This window comes from Tamandua tetradactyla, chromosome 6 (assembly GCF_023851605.1).
Source record: "Tamandua tetradactyla isolate mTamTet1 chromosome 6, mTamTet1.pri, whole genome shotgun sequence".
Lineage (NCBI taxonomy): Eukaryota > Metazoa > Chordata > Mammalia > Pilosa > Myrmecophagidae > Tamandua > Tamandua tetradactyla.
In genome coordinates, this window is record NC_135332.1 from 6,249,522 (window position 1) to 6,273,825 (window position 24,304).

The following is a 24,304-nucleotide window of genomic DNA, read 5'->3' on the forward strand; positions in this document are numbered from 1 at the left end:
TCACAAGCATCAATGCCCACATTCTTTCTCAAGAAGCTACTGCCAAATGTAGTCCCCTGAAACTAGAGACAAAAGAGGATGTGAGAGACAGGAAATGGGAACTGCCCGGTTTGAATCTATTATATACCCCTGAAAAGCCATGTTTTAATCCTGATACAATCATGTGGAGGCAGCCATTTCTTCTATTCCTGATTCAATATTGCAGGGTGGAAACTTTTGATTAGATCATTTATCTCCACAAAGATGTGGCACACCCAAGTGTGGATGTGACTTTTGATCAGATGGAGATGTGACTCCACCCATTCCAAGTGGGTCTTGATTAGTTTACTGGAATCCTTTAAAAGAGGAAACATTTTAAAGAGACTGACAGAAAGCCTCAGAGCCGAGAGAAACTTCACAGCAAAGCTGACACAGGTGCAGACAAGTGGAGAACAGGGATGCTGATGTTTGGAGATGCTTGGAGTTCAGCACACTGCCATGAGATGTCAAGCCCACATAACTACCCAGCTGACAAAGGATGTTCCTGACCCATCACAGCATTTCCTGAGTGAAGGTAACCTCTTCTTGGTGCCTTAATTTGGACACTTTCACTTTCTTAGAACTATAAACTTGTAACTTATTAAATTCTCCTTTTTAAAAGCCTTTCCAGTTCTTTATATCACATTCCAGCAGTCTGCAAACTAACAAAGGAACCAACAAAGGAGTGATCCAAAGGGCATTCTCAGGAGATGTGTGAAGGGAAACCCAGGATGACAGTTTTGTATTTGATGCAAAGGACAACCAATCACACTTCAAGCCTAAAAAGGACAGACTTTTTGAGGGCTGCCATCACCAGGATCTCTGCTCAGTCTGTACCATCTCTGTACCACAGGTGAGCCTGGATGAGATACTCTTCTATACCTGATTTGGCTTGACCACGTACCAAAGTTCCTGCTCTCCCCTTTATGTCCTGTTTCTGACATTCATTTCATTCCACCAAAGATTTTCTGATTGAACCTAATTATGAAAGCTGGAAGAAGGTAACGAAGACTTCAGACGTTGAAAAGACAAAGCAGCTCACTTGCTCTCATCATATTCTACAGGATATCTAATCCCCAGTTCACACTACAACCCTGCCCAACATCCGGAATGAGGTTAAGACCTGACAATTGCCAATGACTTTGCTGGAAGAACTTCCTGAAGACCCTCAGGAAAGCTAAGACTATATTATGACCCCGAGTATGTGGTGTTTATCTTCTCCTAGGAGACTGCAATCAATAGTGGCAGAACTAACCTTTCTTTAGACAGCTAGGTTTGTTCTTGCTGTTCCAATTCACATACAACTAAAAAGAAAAGCAAGGGACTCCTAACACCAATGTCAGGGCAGTAATTACCTCAGGATGGGTGGTAGGATAATGTAAGTGGGTGGGTAAGGAAACACAGTGGCTTTCCAATTAGTAATGTACTGTGTCCTATTCCAGGCACTGAATACAATTATTTCTATTTTGCTTTTCATACACTCTTCTTTACAATTTTAAAAACTGTTTTAATGCACATATTCCTTCAAGTTGAAAATTATTTAACTGTGCAACTCATTATTAACCTACAAAGGTTTATACATCAGGAGCAGTCGTTCTTTTATATTAATCATGAAGAAAATTGGTTTATCTTAAATGTATACAAAAATTAAGACTGGATTTACTTACATTATGAGCCTTCGGTTTAAGAACCAGTATTTTCTCCTGCTTCTGTCATATCCAATAGGTTCATGTCGAATATATGGTTTATTTTTTTGGATTTCAGCAACACAGTCAGTCACACCAGGCACCTTATGTGCTACACAGACTTCGCACTGCCATTCATCCTCTGGTACCTCCTCAAGAGGTGGTTTCACACATTCCAAATGGTACACTGCTGAACACGTCTCACAGCAAAGCAAATCCCCAAGTTTGTGACAAACCCTACAATGGTCATCATACTGGATTACCCCTTCAGACATCAATTCCTCACGAGCAATATTTGTTGTAAGAAACTGATCAACTAAAAACTGAAGAACTTTGATTTTGTTATCTACTGGTCCATAAGGATAGTCCTCTGCTTCTTGGTAAGGAAGAACATGATGGTACTCCTTATCACTCTCACAGTATACCCGCAGAACCTCCGGCCACGTCATCCCATCTATGAAATACAGAGTGGAATTAACGCTATCTTTCAGATCAGCAGGTCCAAAGGTAGTATTTGAAGTGTCTTCTTCACGTAAAACTGCTTTCAAAAGTACAACGTGCATCTCTGCCATAAGTGTGCATTGCTCTTGGCTTACCAGAGCTGCACAAAAATCCTCAAAGCGAAAAGGAGATAATCTTAAAACAGTGCCAAAGTTCCGCAGGACCTCATAAATAGCAATAACATTCATTATATGCTCATTAGGCACCATTAAATCCTCCGAGGACTTGGGAAATTCAAGAGGTGGGATGTCCTTTTCTTCCAATATCGGAGAACGAGGTCGATGTACTCTTGGTTTTCGCCTCCCTGTGAATAAAGAAATGATTTAATTACAAATCAATACATTACATAATTTTTATAAACTAAGGGTTCTCCAGTTTTTCCTGTTTGGACAAACACCTCAAAGAATAGAGAAGTGTGCTTATACTTCTCTAGTAATTGCCAAGTTAAAATAATACTAAGAAGCAATGATTTATCTCTAATTTTTAAGGCTACAGGAAAATCTAATTTCAAGGTTTTCCCATTTGATTCCAAAGCAGGAGGAAAAATTTAATTTTTTTTTAATATAAAGCTCTAAAAGGGTTAACTAGTTTACAGGTAGCTTCAACATTTGCGAAAGATGTGACAAGAATAAGAATTAAAAAACAATCTACATACAAGACAATAGGCATGCGGGAGGGGTAGAACACCACCAACAGATTTCACATTGGGTCAGGTCCAATAGAGAAATGCCACTTATCAACCAGACAGGAAGCCCTCTGAGGTAGCACCCCTTTCCCTCTGCCAAGAGAACTTCCCAAGAACTTCCCAAGAACTACATAATGAGGAGCTCCATAGTGAAGCAGAGGTTCAGGGCCCAGAGAAAAAGGGAGGGTAGTTAAGCAAAGAAGGGTTTCAAAACGATAAATTACTGGGAGAGTATAAATCGGTTCGACTTTTTAGAAGACAATTTGGCAAAAATCTATTCAAATGCATATCCTTTTGTTTCACCAATTCCACTTCCTGGAATTTATCCTACAGATATACTCATACCTGAATTTAAGTAAACACAATAATAATTAATGTACTATTGTTTAAAAGTGGGAGATTTGTGTTGGTTTTATATTTTTCCTTCTTTTAAACCTAATGTATGGCAATAGTTAAATGAATTATGAATTACAGCAGATCTACCCCAAAAATTTAGCAGTTGCACCATGGTGTCTATGGTGACAGTGTTTCATGATCCACAATGGATGGAGGTGGCCTAAGGGTACAATGACTGAGGAATGGAAGGGGGAATATGGTGTACACATACAATGGAATACTGACTAGCCACAAAAAGGAATAAAGTTGTGAGGCAAGCAACTAGGTGAATGAACCTTAAGGACTGTAGGTTGAACGAAATGTCAGAAACAAAAAGACAAACATTATCATGCCTCATTCAGATGGACTAACTACTAATATAAAAACTCAGTGAACTGAAGTTGAGAGCATGGGTTATCAGATTGGGGCCTACCGTAAAGGGTCCCAGAATGTAAGCTCTTACAGCCATCGCATATATTCACGAGTTCTAACTGTAATTTCTAAATTCTGAGATACCGAGCTGTCTGTTTATAACCTGGTCGTTTCCAGAAACTTCAGGTATTTATGTGACACCTGAGACTCAGAATTAGAGCTCTGAAGCTATGAAAGTGAGCAGTATCCCCATATAGGAACGACTTAAAAAGTTGGGATCTGACTATGACTAATTATATGAATGAAGCTGATCTGGATATGACTAAGGTAAATGAGAACACAGCTTCAAAGGATGATATCATCTATATTTTAAAACTTCAACTTCTGTGTGAAACCAAAGGGAGAGATGTTTATTTGGTGCAAAATTTATATTTTGGGTAGAGCATTTCCTAACTTAAGATGTATAGTCAGTTAAGTCAAACACCTTAAGTATATGGAATCTTGAATAGGGCATGAGATTTTGTTGGTTTGTTCAGGTTAGTGTGATGTCCTGATAGATCCCAGAGTAATTTGGGCAGTGAATAAAGTAGCATTTGTAAGGTCCTCTTGAGGCACTGGGGAGAAAGGAGGAAATATTCAACTTCCCCATTTGGAGAATTTCTGGTATTGTCCCAAGCAGTGGAGACAACCAAATCAATAATAGGTCAAGCCCTTGATCTTGGGGTTCTCACCTATGAAACTCATTCCTGCAAAAAGATAGGCTAAGCCTACTTAAAATTAGACCTAAGAGTCACTCACAAAGAACATCTTTTGCTGTTCAGATGTGGCCTCTCTCTCTAAGCCTACAAGGCAAATGAACTCACTGCCTTCCCCCACTACATGGGACATGACTCCCAGGGTGTAAATCTCCCTCACAACGTGGGGCAGAAATCCCAGGATGAGCTGGGACCTGGCATCAAGGGATGAAAAAGACTTCTTTTTTTTTTTTTTTTCTTTTTTTTTTTTTATTAATTAAAAAAAGAATTAACAAAACAATTAGAAATCATTCCAATCTACATGTACAATCAGTAATTCTTAATAACATCACATAGTTGCATATTCATCATTTCTTAGTACATTTGCATCGATTTAGAAAAAGAAATAAAAAGACAACAGAATAAGAATTAAAACAATAATAGAAAGAAAAAAAACAAAAAAAACAAAAACAAAAAACCTATACCTCACATGCAGCTTCATTCAGTGTTTTAACATAATTGCATTACAATTGGGTAGTATTGTGCTGTCCATTTCTGAGTTTTTATATCCAGTCCCGTTGTACAGTCTGTATCCCTTCATCTCCAATTATCCCTTCTCTTTTTTTTTTTTTTTTTTTAATTAACGGAAAAAAAGAAATTAACCCAACATTTAGAGATCATACCATTCTACACATGCAATCATTAATTCTTAACATCATCACATAGATGCATGATCATCATTTCTTAGTACATTTGCATTGGTTTAGAAGAACTAGCAACATAACCGAAAAAGATATAGAATGTTAATATAGAGAAAAAAATAAAAGTAATAATAGTAAAATCAAAACAAAACAACACAAAACAAAACAAAAACCTATAGCTCAGATGCAGCTTCATTCAGTGTTTTAATGATTACTTTACAATTAGGTATTATTGTGCTGTCCATTTTTGAGTTTTTGTATCTAGTCCTGTTGCACAGTCTGTATCCCTTCAGCTTCAATTACCCATTGTCTTACCCTGTTTCTAACTCCTGCTGAACTCTGTTACCAATGACATATTTCAAGTTTATTCTCGAATGTCCGTTCACATCAGTGGGACCATACAGTATTTGTCCTTTAGTTTTTGGCTGGATTCACTCAGCATAATATTCTCTAGGTCCATCCATGTTATTACATGGTTCATAAGTTTATCTTGTCTTAAAGCTGCATAATATTCCATCGTATGTATATACCACAGTTTGTTTAGCCACTCTTCTGTTGATGGAGATTTTGGTTGTTTCCATCTCTTTGCAATTGTAAATAATGCTGCTATAAACATTGGTGTGCAAATGTTCGTTTGTGTCTTTGCCCTTAAGTCTTTTGAGTAGATACCTAGCAATGGTATTGCTGGGTCGTATGGCAGTTCTATATTCAGCTTTTTGAGGAACCGCCAAACTGCCTTCCACAGTGGTTGCACCCTTTGACATTCCCACCAACAGTGGATAAGTGTGCCTCTTTCTCCGCATCCTCTCCAGCACTTGTCATTTTCTGTTTTGTTGATAATGGCCATTCTGGTGGGTGTGAGAGGATATCTCATTGTGGTTTTGATTTGCATTTCTCTAATGGCCAGGGACATTGAGCATCTCTTCATGTGCCTCTTGGCCATCCGTATTTCCTCTTCTGAGAGGTGTCTGTTCAAGTCTTTTTCCCATTTTGTAATTGGGTTGGCTGTCTTTTTGTTGTTGAGATGAACAATCTCTTTATAAATTCTGGATACTAGACCTTTATCTGATATATCATTTCCAAATATTGTCTCCCATTGTGAAGGCTGTCTTTCTACTTTCTTGATGAAGTTCTTTGATGCACAAAAGTGTTTAATTTTGAGGAGTTCCCATTTATTTATTTCCTTCTTCAGTGCTCTTGCTTTAGGTTTAAGGTCCATAAAACCGCCTCCAGTTGTAAGAGCCATAAGATATCTCCCAACATTTTCCTCTAACTGTTTTATGGTCTTAGACCTAATGTTTAGATCTTTGATCCATTTTGAGTTAACTTTTGTATAGGGTGTGAGAGATGGGTCTTCTTTCATTCTTTTGCATATGGATATCCAGTTCTCTAGGCACCATTTATTGAAGAGACTGCTCTGTCCCAGGGGAGTTGGCTTGACTGCCTTATCAAAGATCAAATGTCCATAGATGAGAGGGTCTATATCTGAGCACTCTATTCGATTCCATTGGTCGATATATCTATCTTTATGCCAATACCATGCTGTTTTGACCACTGTGGCTTCATAATATGCCTTAAAGTCAGGCAGTGCGAGACCTCCAGCTTCATTTTTTTTCCTCAAGATGTTTTTAGCAATTCGGGGCACCCTGCCCTTCCAGATAAATTTGCTTATTGGTTTTTCTATTTCTGAAAAATAAGTTGTTGGGATTTTGATTGGTATTGCATTGAATCTGTAAATCAATTTAGGTAGGATTGACATCTTAACTATATTTAGTCTTCCAATCCATGAACACGGTATGCCCTTCCATCTATTTAGGTCTTCTGTGATTTCTTTTAGCAGTTTTTTGTAGTTTTCTTTATATAGGTTTTTTGTCTCTTTAGTTAAATTTATTCCTAGGTATTTTATTCTTTTAGTTGCAATTGTAAATGGGATTCGTTTCTTGATTTCCCCCTCAGCTTGTTCATTACTAGTGTATAGAAATGCTACAGATTTTTGAATGTTGATCTTGTAACCTGCTACTTTGCTGTACTCATTTATTAGCTCTAGTAGTTTTGTTGTGGATTTTTCCGGGTTTTTGACGTATAGTATCATATCGTCTGCAAACAGTGATAGTTTTACTTCTTCCTTTCCAATTTTGATGCCTTGTATTTCTTTTTCTTGTCTAATTGCTCTGGCTAGAACCTCCAACACAATGTTGAATAATAGTGGTGATAGTGGACATCCTTGTCTTGTTCCTGATCTTAGGGGGAAAGTTTTCAATTTTTCCCCATTGAGGATGATATTAGCTGTGGGTTTTTCATATATTCCCTCTATCATTTTAAGGAAGTTCCCTTGTATTCCTATCTTTTGAAGTGTTTTCAACAGGAAAGGATGTTGAATCTTGTCGAATGCCTTCTCTGCATCAATTGAGATGATCATGTGATTTTTCTGCTTTGATTTGTTGATATGGTGTATTACATTAATTGATTTTCTTATGTTGAACCATCCTTGCATACCTGGGATGAATCCTACTTGGTCATGATGTATAATTCTTTTAATGTGCTGTTGGATACGATTTGCTAGAATTTTATTGAGGATTTTTGCATCTGTATTCATTAGAGAGATTGGTCTGTAGTTTTCTTTTTTTGTAATATCTTTGCCTGGTTTTGGTATGAGGGTGATGTTGGCTTCATAGAATGAATTAGGTAGTTTTCCCTCCACTTCGATTTTTTTGAAGAGTTTGAAGAGAATTGGTAATTCTTTCTGGAACGTTTGGTAGAATTCACATGTGAAGCCATCTGGTCCTGGACTTTTCTTTTTAGGAAGCTTTTGAATGACTAATTCAATTTCTTTACTTGTGATTGGTTTGTTGAGGTCATCTATGTCTTCTTGAGTCAAAGTTGGTTGTTCATGTCTTTCCAGGAACCCGTCCATTTCCTCTAAATTGTTGTATTTATTAGCGTAAAGTTGTTCATAGTATCCTGTTATTACCTCCTTTATTTCTGTGAGGTCAGTAGTTATGTCTCCTCTTCCATTTCTGATCTTATTTATTTGCATCCTCTCTCTTCTTCTTTTTGTCAATCTTGCTAAGGGCCCATCAATCTTATTGATTTTCTCATAGAACCAACTTCTGGCCTTATTGATATTCTCTATTGTTTTCATGTTTTCAATTTCATTTATTTGTGCTCTAATCTTTGTTATTTCTTTCCTTTTGCTTGCTTTGGGGTTAGCTTGCTGTTCTTTCTCCAGTTCTTCCAAATGGATAGTTAATTCCTGAATTTTTGCCTTTTCTTCTTTTCTGATATAGGCATTTAGAGCAATAAATTTCCCTCTTAGCACTGCCTTTGCTGCGTCCCATAAGTTTTGATATGTTGTGTTTTCATTTTCATTCGCCTCGAGGTATTTGCTAATTTCCCTTGCAATTTCTTCTTTGACCCAGTCGTTGTTTAGGAGTGTGTTGTTGAGCCTCCACGTATTTGTGAATTTTCTGGCACTCTGCCTATTATTGATTTCCAACATCATTCCTTTATGGTCCGAGAAAGTGTTGTGTAAGATTTCAATCCTTTTAAATTTGTTAAGACTTGCTTTGTGACCCAGCATATGGTCTATCTTTGAGAATGATCCATGAGCACTTGAGAAAAAGGTGTATCCTGCTGTTGTGGGATGTAATGTCCTATAAATGTCTATTAAGTCTAGTTCATTTATAGTAATATTCAGATTCTCTATTTCTTTGTTGATCCTCTGTCCAGATGTTCTGTCCCTTGAGGAGAGTGGTGAGTTGAAGTCTCCAACTATTATGGTATATGAGTCTATTTCCCTTTTCAATGTTTGCAGTATATTCCTCACGTATTTTGGGGCATTCTGGTTCGGTGCATAGATATTTATGATTGTTATGTCTTCTTGTTTAATTGTTCCTTTTATTAGTATATAGTGTCCTTCTTTGTCTCTTTTAACTGTTTTACATTTGAAGTCTAATTTGTTGGATATTAGTATAGCCACTCCTGCTCTTTTCTGGTTGTTATTTGCATGAAATATCTTTTCCCAACCTTTCACTTTCAACCTATGTTTATCTTTGGGTCTAAGATGTGTTTCCTGTAGACAGCATATAGAAGGATCCTGTTTTTTAATCCATTCTGCCAATCTATGTCTTTTGATTGGGGAATTCAGTCCATTGACATTTAGTGTTATTACTGTTTGGATAATATTTTCCTCTAACATTTTGCCTTTTGTATTATATATATCATATCTGATTTTCCTTCTTTCTACACTCTTTTCCATATCTCTCTCTTCTGTCTTTTTGTATCTGACTCTAGTGCTCCCTTTAGTATTTCTTGCAGAGCTGGTCTCTTGGTCACAAATTCTTTCAGTGACTTTTTGTCTGAGAATGTTTTAATTTCTCCCTCATTTTTGAAGGATAATTTTGCTGGATATAGGAGTCTTGGTTGGCAGTTTTTCTCTTTTAGTAATTTAAATATATCATCCCACTGTCTTCTAGCTTCCATGGTTTCTGCTGAGAAATCTACACAAAATCTTATTGGGTTTCCCTTGTATGTAATGGATTGTTTTTCTCTTGCTGCTTTCAAGATCTTCTCTTTCTCTTTGACCTCTGACATTCTAACTAGTAAGTGTCTTGGAGAACGCCTACTTGGGTCTAATCTCTTTGGGGTGCGCTGCACTTCTTGGATCTGTAATTTTAGGTCTTTCATAAGAGTTGGGAAATTTTCAGTGATAATTTCTTCCATTAGTTTTTCTCCTCCTTTTCCCTTCTCTTCTCCTTCTGGGACACCCACAACACGTATATTTGTGCGGTTCATATTGTCCTTGAGTTCCCTGATCCCCTGTTCAAATTTTTCCATTCTTGTCCCTATAGTTTCTGTTTCTTTTTGGAATTCAGATGTTCCATCCTCCAAATCACTAATTCTATCTTCTGTCTCTTTAAATCTATCCTTGTAGCTATCCATTATTTTTTCTATGTTTGCTACTTTATCCTTCACTTCCATAAGTTCTGCGATTTGTTTTTTCAGTTTTTCTATTTCTTCTTTATGTTCAGCCCATGTCCTCTTCATGTCCTCCCTCAATTTATCGATTTCATTTTTGAAGAGGTTTTCCATTTCTGTTCGTATATTCAGCATTAGTTGTCTCAGCTCTTGTGTCTCATTTGAGCTATTGGTTTGTTCCTTTGACTGAGCCATATTCTCAATCTTTTGAGCGTGGACAGTTATCTTCTGCTGCTGGTGTCTGGGCATTTATTCAGATTTCTCTTGGTGTTGGACCCAGCAAGGTTGTAATATTTTTCTGTGAAATCTCTGGGTTCTGTTTTTCTTATCCTGCCCAGTAGGTGGCGCTCGTGGCACCCGTTTGTCTGCGGGTCCCACCAGTAAAAGGTGCTGTGGGACCTTAAACTTTGGAAAACTCTCGCCGTCCTGGGGGTTCGCTAGCCGAAACGGCTTGAGCCGGCCCGGGGTCCGAACGCAGGGAGGGTTGCTGGTCGCCGCAGCCAGGGAAAGAGCCCGTTCGAATTTCCTAGTCAGCCCTGGGCAACAAGCGTGGCGGGAGGGCGCCAGCGGCAGCGGCCCGCCCGAGAGAGTGCACGTTCCCCGGGAGTCACGGGTTTGGAAGGGGCCTCCCCCACCCGTCACCATTCTCCGTGGCCTGGGGGTTTCCGATCCAATTCTCTCAGTTGGTCCGGGGGCTGCGCGTGGTGTGGGCGCCAGCCGTCTTTGTTTCAGGGGACCGCCTCTCCAATTCTCCCAGCCGGCCCGGGAAGGGGGAAGGGAGTAACTCCGGCCGCTTGCCACCCCGCCCGGTAAGGCCCGCGCGCCTCGGCGATCTCACCCGAGCTGCTTCTCTCAGCCAGCCAGCCGTTCCAGGATGGGGTACGCTGTCTTTTTTATCTCTGTTGTGGCTTTGGGCGCTTTCTGTATCGTTTCTACTCCCCTAGTAGGTGTCCTGGAGAAGAAACTAAGATCCGCGCGTCTTACTAAGCCGCCATCTTCCAGGAAGTCTCGAAAAAGACTTCTTGACCAAAAGCGGGAAGAAAGAAAGGATAAAATAATTTCAGTGGCTGAGAGATTTCAAACAGAGTTGAGAGGTTATCCTGGAAGTTTTCATACACATATTATATAGCTATTCCTTTTTAGTTTATGGTATATTGGAGTGGCAGGAGGAAGTACCTGAAACTTTTGAGCTGTGTTCCAGTAGCCTTGATTCTTGAAGACAATTGTATAACGATACAACTTTTACAATGTGAATGTGTGATTATGAAAACCTTGCGTCTGATTCTCCTTTTATCGAGGGTATAGACAGATGAGTAAAAAAATACAGATAAAAAATAAACAAACGGGGGGACAAAGATGGAAATCTTTCCATGGGTAGATGGAAATACTGGTGATCAATGAGAGGGAGGGGTAAGGAGTATGGTATGTGTGAGTTCTTTCTTTTTTCATTTCTTTTTCTGGAGTGATACAAATGTTCTACAAGATGATCATGGCAATGAATACACAACTATTTGATATTATGAGCCACTGACTGCACCACGTATGGATTGTTTGTGTTAAGATTTATCAATAAAAATATTTAAAAGAAAAAAAAATCTAGCAGTTGAAAAAAATGTATAATTTATATGTACTGAAATGAAGCAATCCTAAAGACACAGCTAGCAGAAGGAAAAGCTAGCTACAGAACAATGAATAGATGTCATCTGAGTAAAGAAACCAGAAAAAACACAAAGAAAAAAGAGGAGGAAGAGAAGAAGAATGGGACAGTGATAAACGTATACATCTCAAAGGGACATGGAAGAATCTTTTACAACTTGATTCTGGGAAGGAGAACTGGGGGACAGGAAAAGACGACTAATTTTTCTCACCCTTTTGTACTTCATTTTATATCACATGTATGTGTTTCTTATATTATGTTTTAACAGAAAAAAATTTGACCTGGTTTCTATGCAAACCTATAAAAATATTAATTTTCAAATGAATAAAATGATGCTGCTATTAATGGTTGCTGATGTTGTTATCTGAATAAGAACTAATTATGACAAATTCAAAGATTTATAGAATTGAGCATAGATTTGAGTGTAAAAAGAGAAATCACCTCTGAACCCCACCTCCTGCAAAGGACACACCCATGACCTGCCCTTCCTGTGCCTCGACCTCTGTGCCCCCAACCCCACACCAATATCCACAACCCCCATACTCCACATCCTCACCCACATCCTATCTGCACACCAGCCCCTGTGCATATACACAGTCCTCCCCCATTCGCCTCCCACCATGCCTTACCTCTGTGTTCCCCAAGCTGCAATCTGCACCTTACCTGTGTTCCCCAAGCTGCAACCTGCTCCTGCACTCCAAGGTCTGCCTGAGCATACTGCACCCCCAGGCCCCTGCACCCCACACCTCATGCTCACAGGCACAAGTGTAGTATCCCCAACCTGCACCACAACCCATCACTACACTGTTAAGCCCACCCCACATCATGCATCCTGCTCCACATCCATCCAGCAAATACAAAGCTTTAGACTACTAGAGGAAATCAACTTCCAAAGCAACCCTATCAAGATATTTACATGCCTTGAATGCACAGAAGACCACTAAGCACATCAAGATGCAGACAGATGTAGTCCAGCCTAATGACCAAATCAAAACACCAGAGGAGACACAGACTTTAGAACAACTAATCAAAGACGTTCATATAATGAACACTACTAAATAAAATAAATGGAATGGCTAATGACATACAGGAAATCAAGAAGACTAGAACCATATAAGAGGAATTTAAAAGAATAAACAGAAAAATAGCAGATATCACAGAGATTAAAGATGCTGCAGACCAACAAAAAAGAGAAAAGTATTGTAAATTTAAACTACTCAAGTTCCACAAGTGTCAATCATTAATATTAGTAAGTCATTACAAATATTCATGGAAGTGTTTTTTAATATGCCATGAGTATTATGCTCATTACCATTTTCAAAACTGATCTAGCATCTACCAAATGAATTATATTAATTATCCAGTATTAAAAAAAGAATTAAAAGTTTGACCTGCTCAGATAGATATCAGATAAGGGCAAATTAATACCAGAGATACTGTTCTGATGGATAAGAATTTAAAAGTATAATCAAACTACTGGGAAGGACCTAGAGGAAGGGAAACACTAATATACCATAGACTGTAAACTGCTTCAGTGAGTAACTCAGTAATATCTATTCAGGTTAAGGTTATGCACATATAGCCCTGAGAGTAGCAGCTTGAAAACCTTTTAGAATGTAAAATATATTTGCCAAGAAATGTATTTACATCTCAATCCAGTACAAAAACTCCCCAAAACAAAAGTTCTACAAAGCAATGCTCTTATTATATATGTGCCTTATACTAATATATTCTATTACACTAAAATCTTCTGTTCCTTTCCTGCTTTGAAAACACTGGGATAGCAACTCACTGAGAGACCCACAGTTTGAAAACCTCTAGAGAAATTCTCCTTATGCATATATAGAGGAACTTCAGAAATGCTTAAAAAAAAAAAAAAAAGCAAAGAAACCAAAATAAAACAAAAAATGGGAATAACCAAAATGCCAATCAACAGGGAAATGGCTAAACTGTAGACCATTAATCTGAAAGAATTCTACAATGTAGTTTTGAATGATTTCGATCTATGTATGTCAGCATGGATAGGTCTTTCCAAAAAAATTGTGAAGCAAAAAAACACGTCACAACATACAAATAATTTTAAACCTTGCAAAACAGCTTATGGAAGGATACATATATAAACTAGCAGTTAGCATTTTAACTAGAACGTCATTCCAGCACTAGAATGTCATCTCCTTGAGGGCAGGGAGTTACTGTTTATCACTATAAGTAGTGGCCAGCACTGCAAGAATGAGCAATTTTGAATTACATGATAGCCCATATAATCACATGAGAAAATGCCTGCACAAAATTTCCAGATGTTTAAATGTTTTTACTCCACATTACAAAAGCAAATAAAGTACATGGAACCTTGAGTAGGGCATGAGATCTCATAAGTTTGTGCAGAGTGAGCCCCAATAAATCCCAGAGTGATGTGAACAATGAAAAAAAAAGTATTTGCAAAGTCCCCTTGGGAGAATGGCGAGAAAAAATTCAACTTCTCCATGTGGAGAATTCCTGGATAGCCTCACAAGCAATGGAGACAACCAAACAATAGGCCGAACCCTCAATCTTGGGGTTTGCTCTTATGAAACTTATCCCCACAAAGAATAGGCTAAACCTACTTAAAATTAGGCCTAAGAATCACCCCCAGAGAACCTCTTCTGTTGCTCAGATGTGGCCTCTCTCTCAACCAACATAACAAGCAAACTCACTGCTTTTCCCCTCTCAATGTGGAACATGACTCCCAGGGGTGTAAACCTTCCTGGCAACGTGGGACAGAAATCCTAGAATGAGCTGAGACTCAGCATCAAGGGATTGAGAAAATCTTCTCGACTAAAAGGGTGAAGAGAGAAATGAGACAAAGTGTCAAAGGCTACGATATTTCAAACAGAGTCAAGAGATTATCCTGGAGGTTTTCTTACACGTTATATCACCTTTTTCAGTTAAGGTATATTGGAGAAGCTGGAGGGAAGTGCCTGAAAATGTAGAGCTGTGTTCCAGTAGCCGTGTTTCTTGAAGATGACTGTATAATGATATAGCTTTTGCAATGTGACTGTGTGATTGTGAAAACCTTGTGTCTGATGCTCCTTTTATCTACGGTATGGACAGATGAGTAAAATACATGGATTAAAAATAAATAAATAATACGGCAAAAATGTTAAAATAAATTTAGTAGATTGAAATGCTAGTGATCAATGAATGGGAGTGGTAAGGCATATAGAAAAAATAGGGGAAACAAAGGCTAAAATCTATTGGATAGGTTGAAATACTAGCAGTCAATGAGAGGGAGGGGTACGGGGTATAGCATGATTTTTTTCTTTTTTCTTTTTCCAAATTGATGCAAATAGTCTAAGAAATGATCATGGTGATGATATTGTGAGTTTTTTATTATACACCAAGAATGGAATGATCATATGTTAAGAATGTTCGTGTTTGTATGTTTTGTTTAAAAAAAATTTAATTAAAAAAAAGTAAATAGAGGACTATATAGTAAGATGTACTGGAAGAGTGATCCTCAAATTTTAGCAAGCTTCAGAATCACCTGCAGGACTTGTTAAAACAAAGATTCTAATTAAGGCACAGTTTCTGATTCAGTAAGTCTAGGATAAAGTCTGATAATTTGCACTTTTGACAATTTCACAAGTGATGTTAATGCTGCTGGTATAGGATCCACATGTTGAGAACCACTTCCCTAGAACTTAGAAAGGTTATCCCCTGAGATTCAGTCTAGTAAAAATTAATACATATCAAGAGTATAACAGAGAAGACAGAATTTAACAAATGAACATGACTGCTGAATCAATATATTGATATTCCTTTTGGTCTCCAGTGTCTTGGAGCAGCTAGAAGAAAAAACGAAAAATCGTGGAACTGTAACCCATACCAAATTTTAAAATCTGTTGTATAACTACTTGTTAAAATGCACTTGGAAATTTTTTTAAGTGGTAAAAAAAGAAATTAATACATATTGGATGAAATTCACTAACTCCAGAAGTTACCTTTAAACTTTGCTACTCAAAATGGTATTGGCACTTCTAGGATGCTTGAGAAATTCAGAATCTCAAGTGCTACTAATTAAAATCTGCAGAAATCCTAGATATTTTTCAAGGCCCTGCTCAAATGTCACCTCCCCTGTCCTTTCCTATGGTTCCTAGCACTGTGCTTCTCTGACACTTTGTACAATCTACTGTGGCAAGCAGCATCAACAGAAAAATCTCAGAGAGAAACTTCATATTTCAAGGGAAAGAATTGAAATGGGGCCTTTGAGAGATGGGGAGTATGGAAGAAATTCCTGTTTTGTTTTTCTCTTCTAGTCTCTACACCAATTGCAGAGCTGCAGCACCGTGCCAGCGTAATCAGATAAAATTCAAAAAAAAATCCTGTATTTCTGCCCAGTAGACCAGGAAAAGGGCCTCTGCAAGCCAGACAATATGGAGGCATTTGAGAACATATAGCTAGAAAAGGTTATCTCTTAATTTTGTATATGAATCAGCACATATTTCAAGCTCACTCCTGAAGTGTACCTGCTTGGGACAGACCCAAGGCAACATAGCAAAAGCTCTGAGAACTAAACTACAATACAATCATAACTTAAGTGTCAAACTAAACTCTGAGTGGGGCATAAACACAGGAAAGACTAAAGCATCTCTGAAAACTGAATCACTGCCCACAACAAAAGAGACAGAATTTGCAGGCTGAACGTAAACAAGGCAACTGCCTGCTTCAATTAAGGGGAAAAAAAGAGGAGCCAGAGTAGCCCCTTTCAGAAGAGTAGATTTAGTGTGCAACCCCTAGGAAAGATGAAAAAAATTACGAGGATAAGCAGGCTCTGGAAAGCCAGCAGGAAAAGTTGATGGTCCATGAACTGGGAGGAAGGAACCCAGGTTCTAGATCCAGTTCGACCACCAATTTGTGGCAAGTCCTTCCCCTCAAGGGGCATTAGTTTTCTTATCTGAAAAAAAGTGGGAGAGAGGGATGCTAAGAGAAAATAGTTATCCAACAGCCTATAGAGGACTGAATCTTAAAACATTCAAAGGAAAACAAATGGCCTATATGCACATGGAAAGATGCTCAACATCATTAACATCTAGGGAAATGCAAATCAAAACCATAAGGAGATACTACTTCACACTCACACAAAACAGATATTATTTAAAACACAGAAAATAGCAAGTGTTGAAGAGTATGCAGAAAAACAGGAATGCTCGTACACTGTTGGTAGGAATGTGAAGTGGCACAGCCACTGTGGAAAAGAGCTTGGCAGTTTCTCAGCAAGTTAAATAGAAGATTACCATATGGCACGGCAATCTTGTTTTTCAGTACATACCCAAAAGAACTGAAAGCTGGGACTCTAACAGATAATTATTAGCCAATGTTTATAGCAACATTATACACAATAGCAAAAACATAGAATCAACCCAAGTGTTCGTCAACAAATAAATGGATAAACAAAATGTAGAATATACATATGAAAGAATATTACTCAACCATAAAAAAGGAATGAAGTTATGATTCATGTTACAATCTGGATGAGCCTTGAAAAACATCATGTTGAGTGAAACAGGCTGACACAAAAGGACAAATATTATATGATTTCACTTATATTAAATAACTAGAATATGCAAGAGTCAGAAAGTAGATTACAGATTACCAGTGCTGGGGTAGGGGAGAATTGGGGGGGGGGCGGAGAATGGAGAGTTAATGCTTAATGGATACAGAGTTTCATTTGGGATGATGAAAAAGTTTTGGTAGTAGATGGCAGTAATGGCAGCACAACACTGTGGCTATAATTAATAACACTGAATTTATACTTAAAAGTAATTAAAATGGGAAATTTTATGTTATATATATGTTACCACAATAAAATTTTTTTAAGAAATTGCGTTAACTCGTTTTTAGATTAATTCATAGAAAATCTGCAGAGTACTCCACCCCAAAAGATACTACATCTTTTGTATCTTGATATCTAAGTTGAAATATCCATATCACAATCCCATTACATATATACTAACACTTTTCAGAACTACCTGTTAAGTGTTAGTGGGTGAACTGTGCATCTCCCCAAAAGAAAAGAAAAACAAATTCAAAATGTCCAGGGTATAATCCAAAATCATTCAAAGCAAAGAATTAGGAAGGTTTCATCAATTCTCAAAAAGAAAAAAAGAAAGAAAGCAGACACCAACCCTGAGATGAATCATTTAAAGACTTTAAAGCAACTCTTTTAAACCAAATCTAGGAGTACAGGTAAAAACTCTTGAAACAAATGAAAAAGTAAAGGTTTCAGCAGAGAAATGAAAACTATTAAAAAAAGATTCAAATATAAATTTTTAACTGAATACAGTATCTGAAATAAAACACTCACCATATGGGTTCAATAGCAAAATGGAGATTAGAGGGGAAAACCAATGAACTTGAACACAGAGTCACGGTAATTTTAAAAGGCTGGGGGGTGCGGGGTGTAGGGGAAATGGAGGCAACATCAAAAAGGTCTAACATTTGTTTTGTTAGAGTCCTTGACAGAAAGCAGAAAGAGAATGATACAGAAAGCATTTGAAGAAATATTGGGTGAAAATATCTCAAATTGAGTGAAAATCATAAATTTACAGATTTAAGCTCAGCAAACTCAAAACAGGATAAACCCAAAGAAAACTTACCCAGACACATCATAATCAAGCTGCTAAGAAATTTAAGAAGAAATCTAGAAAGCAGCAAGTGAAAAACAATACAATAATTCAAATGACTCTGGAATAGTGAAACAACACCTTTAAAGTTCTTAAAGAAAGAACTGTAAACCCAGAATTCTAATTAAACAAAAATACCCTTAAACTGTTTTGATTTGCCAAAGCTGCTGGAATGTAATATACCAGAAATGGATTGGGTTTTATAAAGGGGATTTATTAAGTTACAAATTACAATTCTAAGGCCATGAAAATGTCCAAATTAAGGTACCCAGTAAGAGGATACTTTCTCAGAAAAAAGGCCAATTGTCCCTGTCTTGGGTTTCTCTCTCATACTGGAAGGCACATGGTGATGTCTGTTGTCCTTTCCTCCTAGCTTTTGGTTTCAAACAGTTTTCTCAGCTTCTGGCATTTCCTGGGGCTTCTGGCATCTTCTGCATCTCTAAATGGTTGTATTGGCTCTAATTTTTTCCTTTCTCCTTGAGCTTCTTTAAAGACTCCAGTAAACTAATTAAGACACAACTTGGATGGGTGTAGTCATACCTCCATCTAATCAAAAGATCACACCCACATTTGGGCATGTCACATCTCTATGGAAACAAACTAATCAAAAGATCCTATCCTACAATACTGGATTAGGATAAAAAGAACATGGTTTTTCTGGGGTACACAACATCATTAAATCAGCACAACAATGAAAGACAAAGACACTTCAGACGAAGAAATACAAAACTTGTTGCCAGAAGTCCTGATTTAAAACAAATGGAAAAAATAAATAAGTAAAACTAATGGTACAGGAAGGTCTTTGGAACAGAGGAGAAATGATACCAGAGGAAAATCTGGAGCTTCAGGAATAAAGGAATAGCAACAGAAATGGTAGGTATCTGGATGAATAAAAAAGGATTTTCTCCTTTTAAGCTCTTCAAAATAAGTATAATGGCTGAAAGCAAACACTATAACACTGTTTGGTGGGCTTTACAATGTATATAAATATAACATATAACTATATCATAAAGGAGGGGTAAGATACAGGGACCTATATGCTAATAAGGCTTTTATAATTTACTTAAAGGAGTAAAATAGTAACTCTAAAAAGATATGTAAGGAATGTTCATTGCAATCCTTAGAGCAATCACGAGAGAGACAGACAGATACCTTAAAAACCCAATAAATAAAAACATTAAAAAGTATTCAGCTAACTCAAAAGTAGCAAGAAAGGGTAAATAGAGATACAAAAACACAGAGTAATCAAACAAAAAATAACAGTAAACCTAAATCTAACCTTATCAATAATTACCTTAAATGTAAATGGTCTGAACACAACAACTGAAAGAGAAATTGTCACGTTATATTTCAAAAAAGAAACCTAAGATACAACGATACAGATTTTAAAGCTGGAAAAGATACACTGGGCTAACATTAGTTAAATCAAAAAGCTTGGCAATATTAATATCAAACAAAGGGGAAGGAGAAACTCTGAGATGATGGTACGGCAGCTCACGACAAACTCTGGGATTGGTCCTGTAACTACTTGTTGAAGAGTGTTTTGAAAACTGTTGCTTTTTTCTTTTTTTGCTTTGTATATGCTACATTACAAAAAAAAAAAAACTGTTTTTAAATCAAACAAAATAGATTTCAAAGCAGACAATATAATCAGGAATAAATAGAATTCATAATGATAAAGGGGCCAACTATTCATAAGCACAAAACTATCCTAAGTTTAAGCACCTGGAAAAAGAGCTGCAAAATATATGAAGTGTAAACCAAACTACAAGGAGAAATAGAACAAATCCATAAGAACAGCTGTAGATGTAAACACTCCTTTCTCAGTAACTGATAGAAGAAGGAGACAAAATCACAAGGATATAGAAGACCTTAACAACAACGTCAATCAACTTGAACAAATTTATGACATTTTTGGAACACTCCACCCAACAATGGCAGACTATAACATTTTTAAGTGTGTATAGAACATTCACCTAAACAGACAATATTTCAAGGCATAAAACAAATCTCAAATGTTTTTAAAATATTGAAGTCCCACAGCGTATGTTCTCTGACCATAATGGAATTATATTAGAAATCACTGTTAAGAAAGCTATCTGGAAAATCCCCAAGTATTTGTCATCTGAACAATACACTTCAAAATAATTTATGGATCAAAAAAGGAAGTCATAACAGAAGTTAAGAGAATATTTTAATTGAATGCAAGTGAAAATACAACCTATCAAAATTGTGGGATACAGCCAAAGAAATGCACAGAGGGCAATTTATAGCAGCAAATGCCTAGATTAGACAAAGATCTCAATCTATGCTCCTACCTTCAGAAACAAGAAGAGCAAATTAAACCCAAAGCAAGCAGAAAGAAAATAAAGATCATATTAAAAGCCATGAAACAGGAAGAGAAAAACTAGATACAAAAATCAATGAATTGGGCGGGCCACGGTAGCTCAGCAGGCAAGAATGCTTGCCGGTCTGCCATGCCAGAGGACCTGGGTTCGATTCCCAGTGCCTGCCCATGTAAAAAAAAAAAAAAAAAATCAATGAATTCTGGAAGGAATGCATAATGATATAGCCACTTTGGAAGACAGTTTGGCAGTTTCTTATAAAGCTAAACATAGTCTTACCATATGTTCCAGCAATTACATACATAGGTATTTACTCAAATGAGTTGAAAATTTATGTCCACACAGAAACCTGTACACAAATGTTGATAACAACTGTATTCAAAATGCCCAAAACAGGACGCAACCAAAATGTTGCACAATGAATGGATAAACTGTGGTACATCCATACAATTACATTATTCATCAATAAAAAGAAATTCAAGTCACAGAAAGGCATGGAGGAAGCTTAAATGAATATAGCTAAATGAAAGAAGCTAGTCTGGAAAGGCTCTACTGTATGATTCCAACTATATGACATTCTGGAAAAGCTAAAACTATAGAAAGATCAATGAGATAACAGGGATTCCAGAGGAGGAATGAAATGTCAAGAATTAAAAAGGGGGTCAGGAAACTACAGACAGCCACCACTTGTTTTTATAAATAAAATTTTATTGGAACAAAGCCATGGTCATTTGGTTTTTGTTGATGAATGCTTTCATGCTACAAGGGTAGAGTTGAGTGGTCGCAACAGAGACTATCTGCCTCACAAATACCTACTATCCAGCACTTAAGAATAAGTCTGCCAACCCTCTATCCTCTAGATCATCTAAACTAGCCTATGCTTTAGAGGTGAATAAACTGAGGCTCATGGAGGAATAACTTCTCTAAGGTCAAGCTCAAGATAAGATGCAACAAGGAACACCATTTCCATGATAATTTCCACTGTCAGAAAACTCTCAAAACAGTATCTGCCCCTCAGTTACAGAGCTAAAACCTCAGACTTTCATATCATGAGTATACTCACAAAAAATTGATGAGAAGAGGGCTTTGGGCCTAATCAGTATCCAAGACCATCTGCTAAAGGTCTGTGCAAACCTTGTTTAAATTCCAGAAAAACTTAATCTCCAAACCACATAAAGATTGATTAGGGAAGGTTTGAAAACAAACAGGTGGTGGGAGTACAGCCTAGTTCAACCTTTTAAATGACACACACTGTGACCCAACAATTTCATGAGGAATCTACCCTACAAAAAACACCAGCCTAAGTGACTAGTAATACATCTTTAGCACATTTAGGACAGCATTGTCTATAAAAGAAAAAAAGGGCTCAAATTTCAATGGGGAAATTTTTAAGGCAAATAAACATTAACAGCAATAAAATGCAGTTATGTATATAATAAAAGGAAACTCCATTTCACCTTTACATACTTGCTTGGCCCCTGTAGGCATTTGTGTTTGTGACCCCTACCATAAAAAAATCTCCAATGTTAAGTTTTTCCCAAGACACAGTGAAAATTCACAACGCAGCCATTTAGGCACTTAAGGATAACATACTTGGAAAAGGTAATCTTCCTCATAAACAAGCAGATCAGAAAACTGAAGAATTTCACCTGGATAATTCAGACTCAAATATGTATCTGAAATTATAGTAAAACTACTTTTTAAATTTTTTATCATTTGCAAAATACTCTGAAAGTAGAGTATTGTTATAATTTGGAGAAACGGCTATTTAGTGAATAAGACTTCAGGAGTGTGTGCAATGATTTTGCTATCTAGAAGAACAGGGAAAACTGTATTGATAGGAGGGGGCTGTAAATTCATTACTTATTTTAAATGTAATATATCCTCAGAAAAGACTCAAAATAGCCATGCAAGCAGTAGAAAAGAAAAAGGACAAGAAGATAAATTCCACATAGATCAATATGTACATTTCTAAAATACTTTTTTTGGGTTCCATAAATAGAATGCACTATAAACAAACAAACCTCAAAGGAGGCAATATGAACATACCAAAATCAAAGAGGAAGTCCTGACAAGAAAATATAGAAATTACATCTACTGAATTGGTTTGAATCAGTTGGCCATTCCCTCTCTCCCAAGTGTTTGAATTCAAACACATATCCATGAGTGGAGAAAAGTTTAAGTATCCTTTCCTTTCTTAGCAAATCTCAGGAGGTTACACTGTTGCAATTTAACATCACTTAAGTAACAAAAGAATTCCACTCAAAAAAGAATTTCTTTGAAAACCCTTTCTTCCTTCCTGCCCTATATATAACTCTCAGGTTAATTTTATAAGGACTGCAGCAGATTTTCTAAAATTAAGTGCTAAATGACTCTTTCCCCTACCAATACCAACAACAAATAATGTTCAGTCATCTCAAAGATGACCCCAAGTCTTCTGTGGAAATTCAACATCATATACACAAGTAATGCTGGGCTGACAGTCTCAACAAAGTACAATTGCTAGACTGCTAGGGCTACCCAGGCTGCCCCAGAATTTAGAGCAAATAAAAGGCTAAAGGAGCAATTAATTGTTGCAATATGCTTTTATGTACATATGTTATTTAAAAAGGAGGAGGATAACAGAGAAGATAAGAATTAACAAATAAGTATGACTGCTGAATCATTATATTGATATTTCTGTTGATCTGCAGTGTCTTGGAGCAGCTAGAAGAAAAAACAAAAAAAAATCATAGAACTGTAACCCATATCAAACTTTAAAATCTGTTGTATAACTAACTGTTAAAATGTACTTGGAGATTCATTGCTGTTTTGTATATATGTTCTTTTCACACACAAAAAAGCTGAAAGGAATAGAGATGCTAGGTGAATTTTCACTGGTCTAACAGAGGCAGACTGATTACAGCAGCACAGTCCCTCCAAGAGAACTTTCTGTGATGACATGAAATGACCCAAATATTCTACATCTTCGTGGTGCAAGACGGGAGCCACAAGTTACGTATGGCACTGAACACTTGAAAGCTGTGCCAATGAGGAACTGAAGTTTCAATTTTACTTAAATTTAAATAGCCACATGCAGCTAGTGGCAAACATAACGATAGCACAGAACCAGAGGAATAAGGAGGCTTTCTTCTACCTGTATGCTGAGTCCAACAATTACCTTGTTCTGCCTACTGCATACTAGAGCCAGGCACTCTAAAGAGGGAGATAAATGTGATACTCTCTGCCCTAAAGTAGCTTCTAATGAAGGAGACATAGCCAGATGATTAACAGTTCACTGTAGTATAATGTGTTAATGATAAAAATATAATGATAAAGTAGGTCAAGAAATGAGGAAGAAAAAACGTTTATGCACCTAAGAAGAGCCTCAAACTACGTGAAGCAAAAAATGATAGAATTGCAAGGAGATACAGACAAATCCCTAATCAGTGTAGACTCCTCTTGATAACTGACAGAACAAGTAGACAGAAAATCAGCAAGGACACAGAAGATCCTAACACAATCAATCAAGTTAAACTAAGTTACGACACCCAACTGCAGAAAACACCTTCGTTCTGAGTGTATAGTTATCCCTTCCACATTGTGACTTTCC

At 37.1% G+C, this 24,304-nt stretch overlaps 1 protein-coding gene across 16 annotated transcripts in view; it reads right to left on the reverse strand.

Moving 5' to 3' along the window:
- The window catches only part of BPTF (bromodomain PHD finger transcription factor), a 179,262-nt gene that overhangs the window by 144,947 nt on the left and 10,011 nt on the right, over positions 1 to 24,304 (reverse strand). For all 16 annotated transcript variants that reach the window (XM_077163604.1, XM_077163603.1, XM_077163602.1 and 13 more), the window contains exon 2: positions 1,686 to 2,508. In XM_077163604.1, the coding sequence (XP_077019719.1) occupies positions 1,686 to 2,508 (823 nt within the window). The remainder of the gene's footprint in view (positions 1 to 1,685; positions 2,509 to 24,304) is intronic.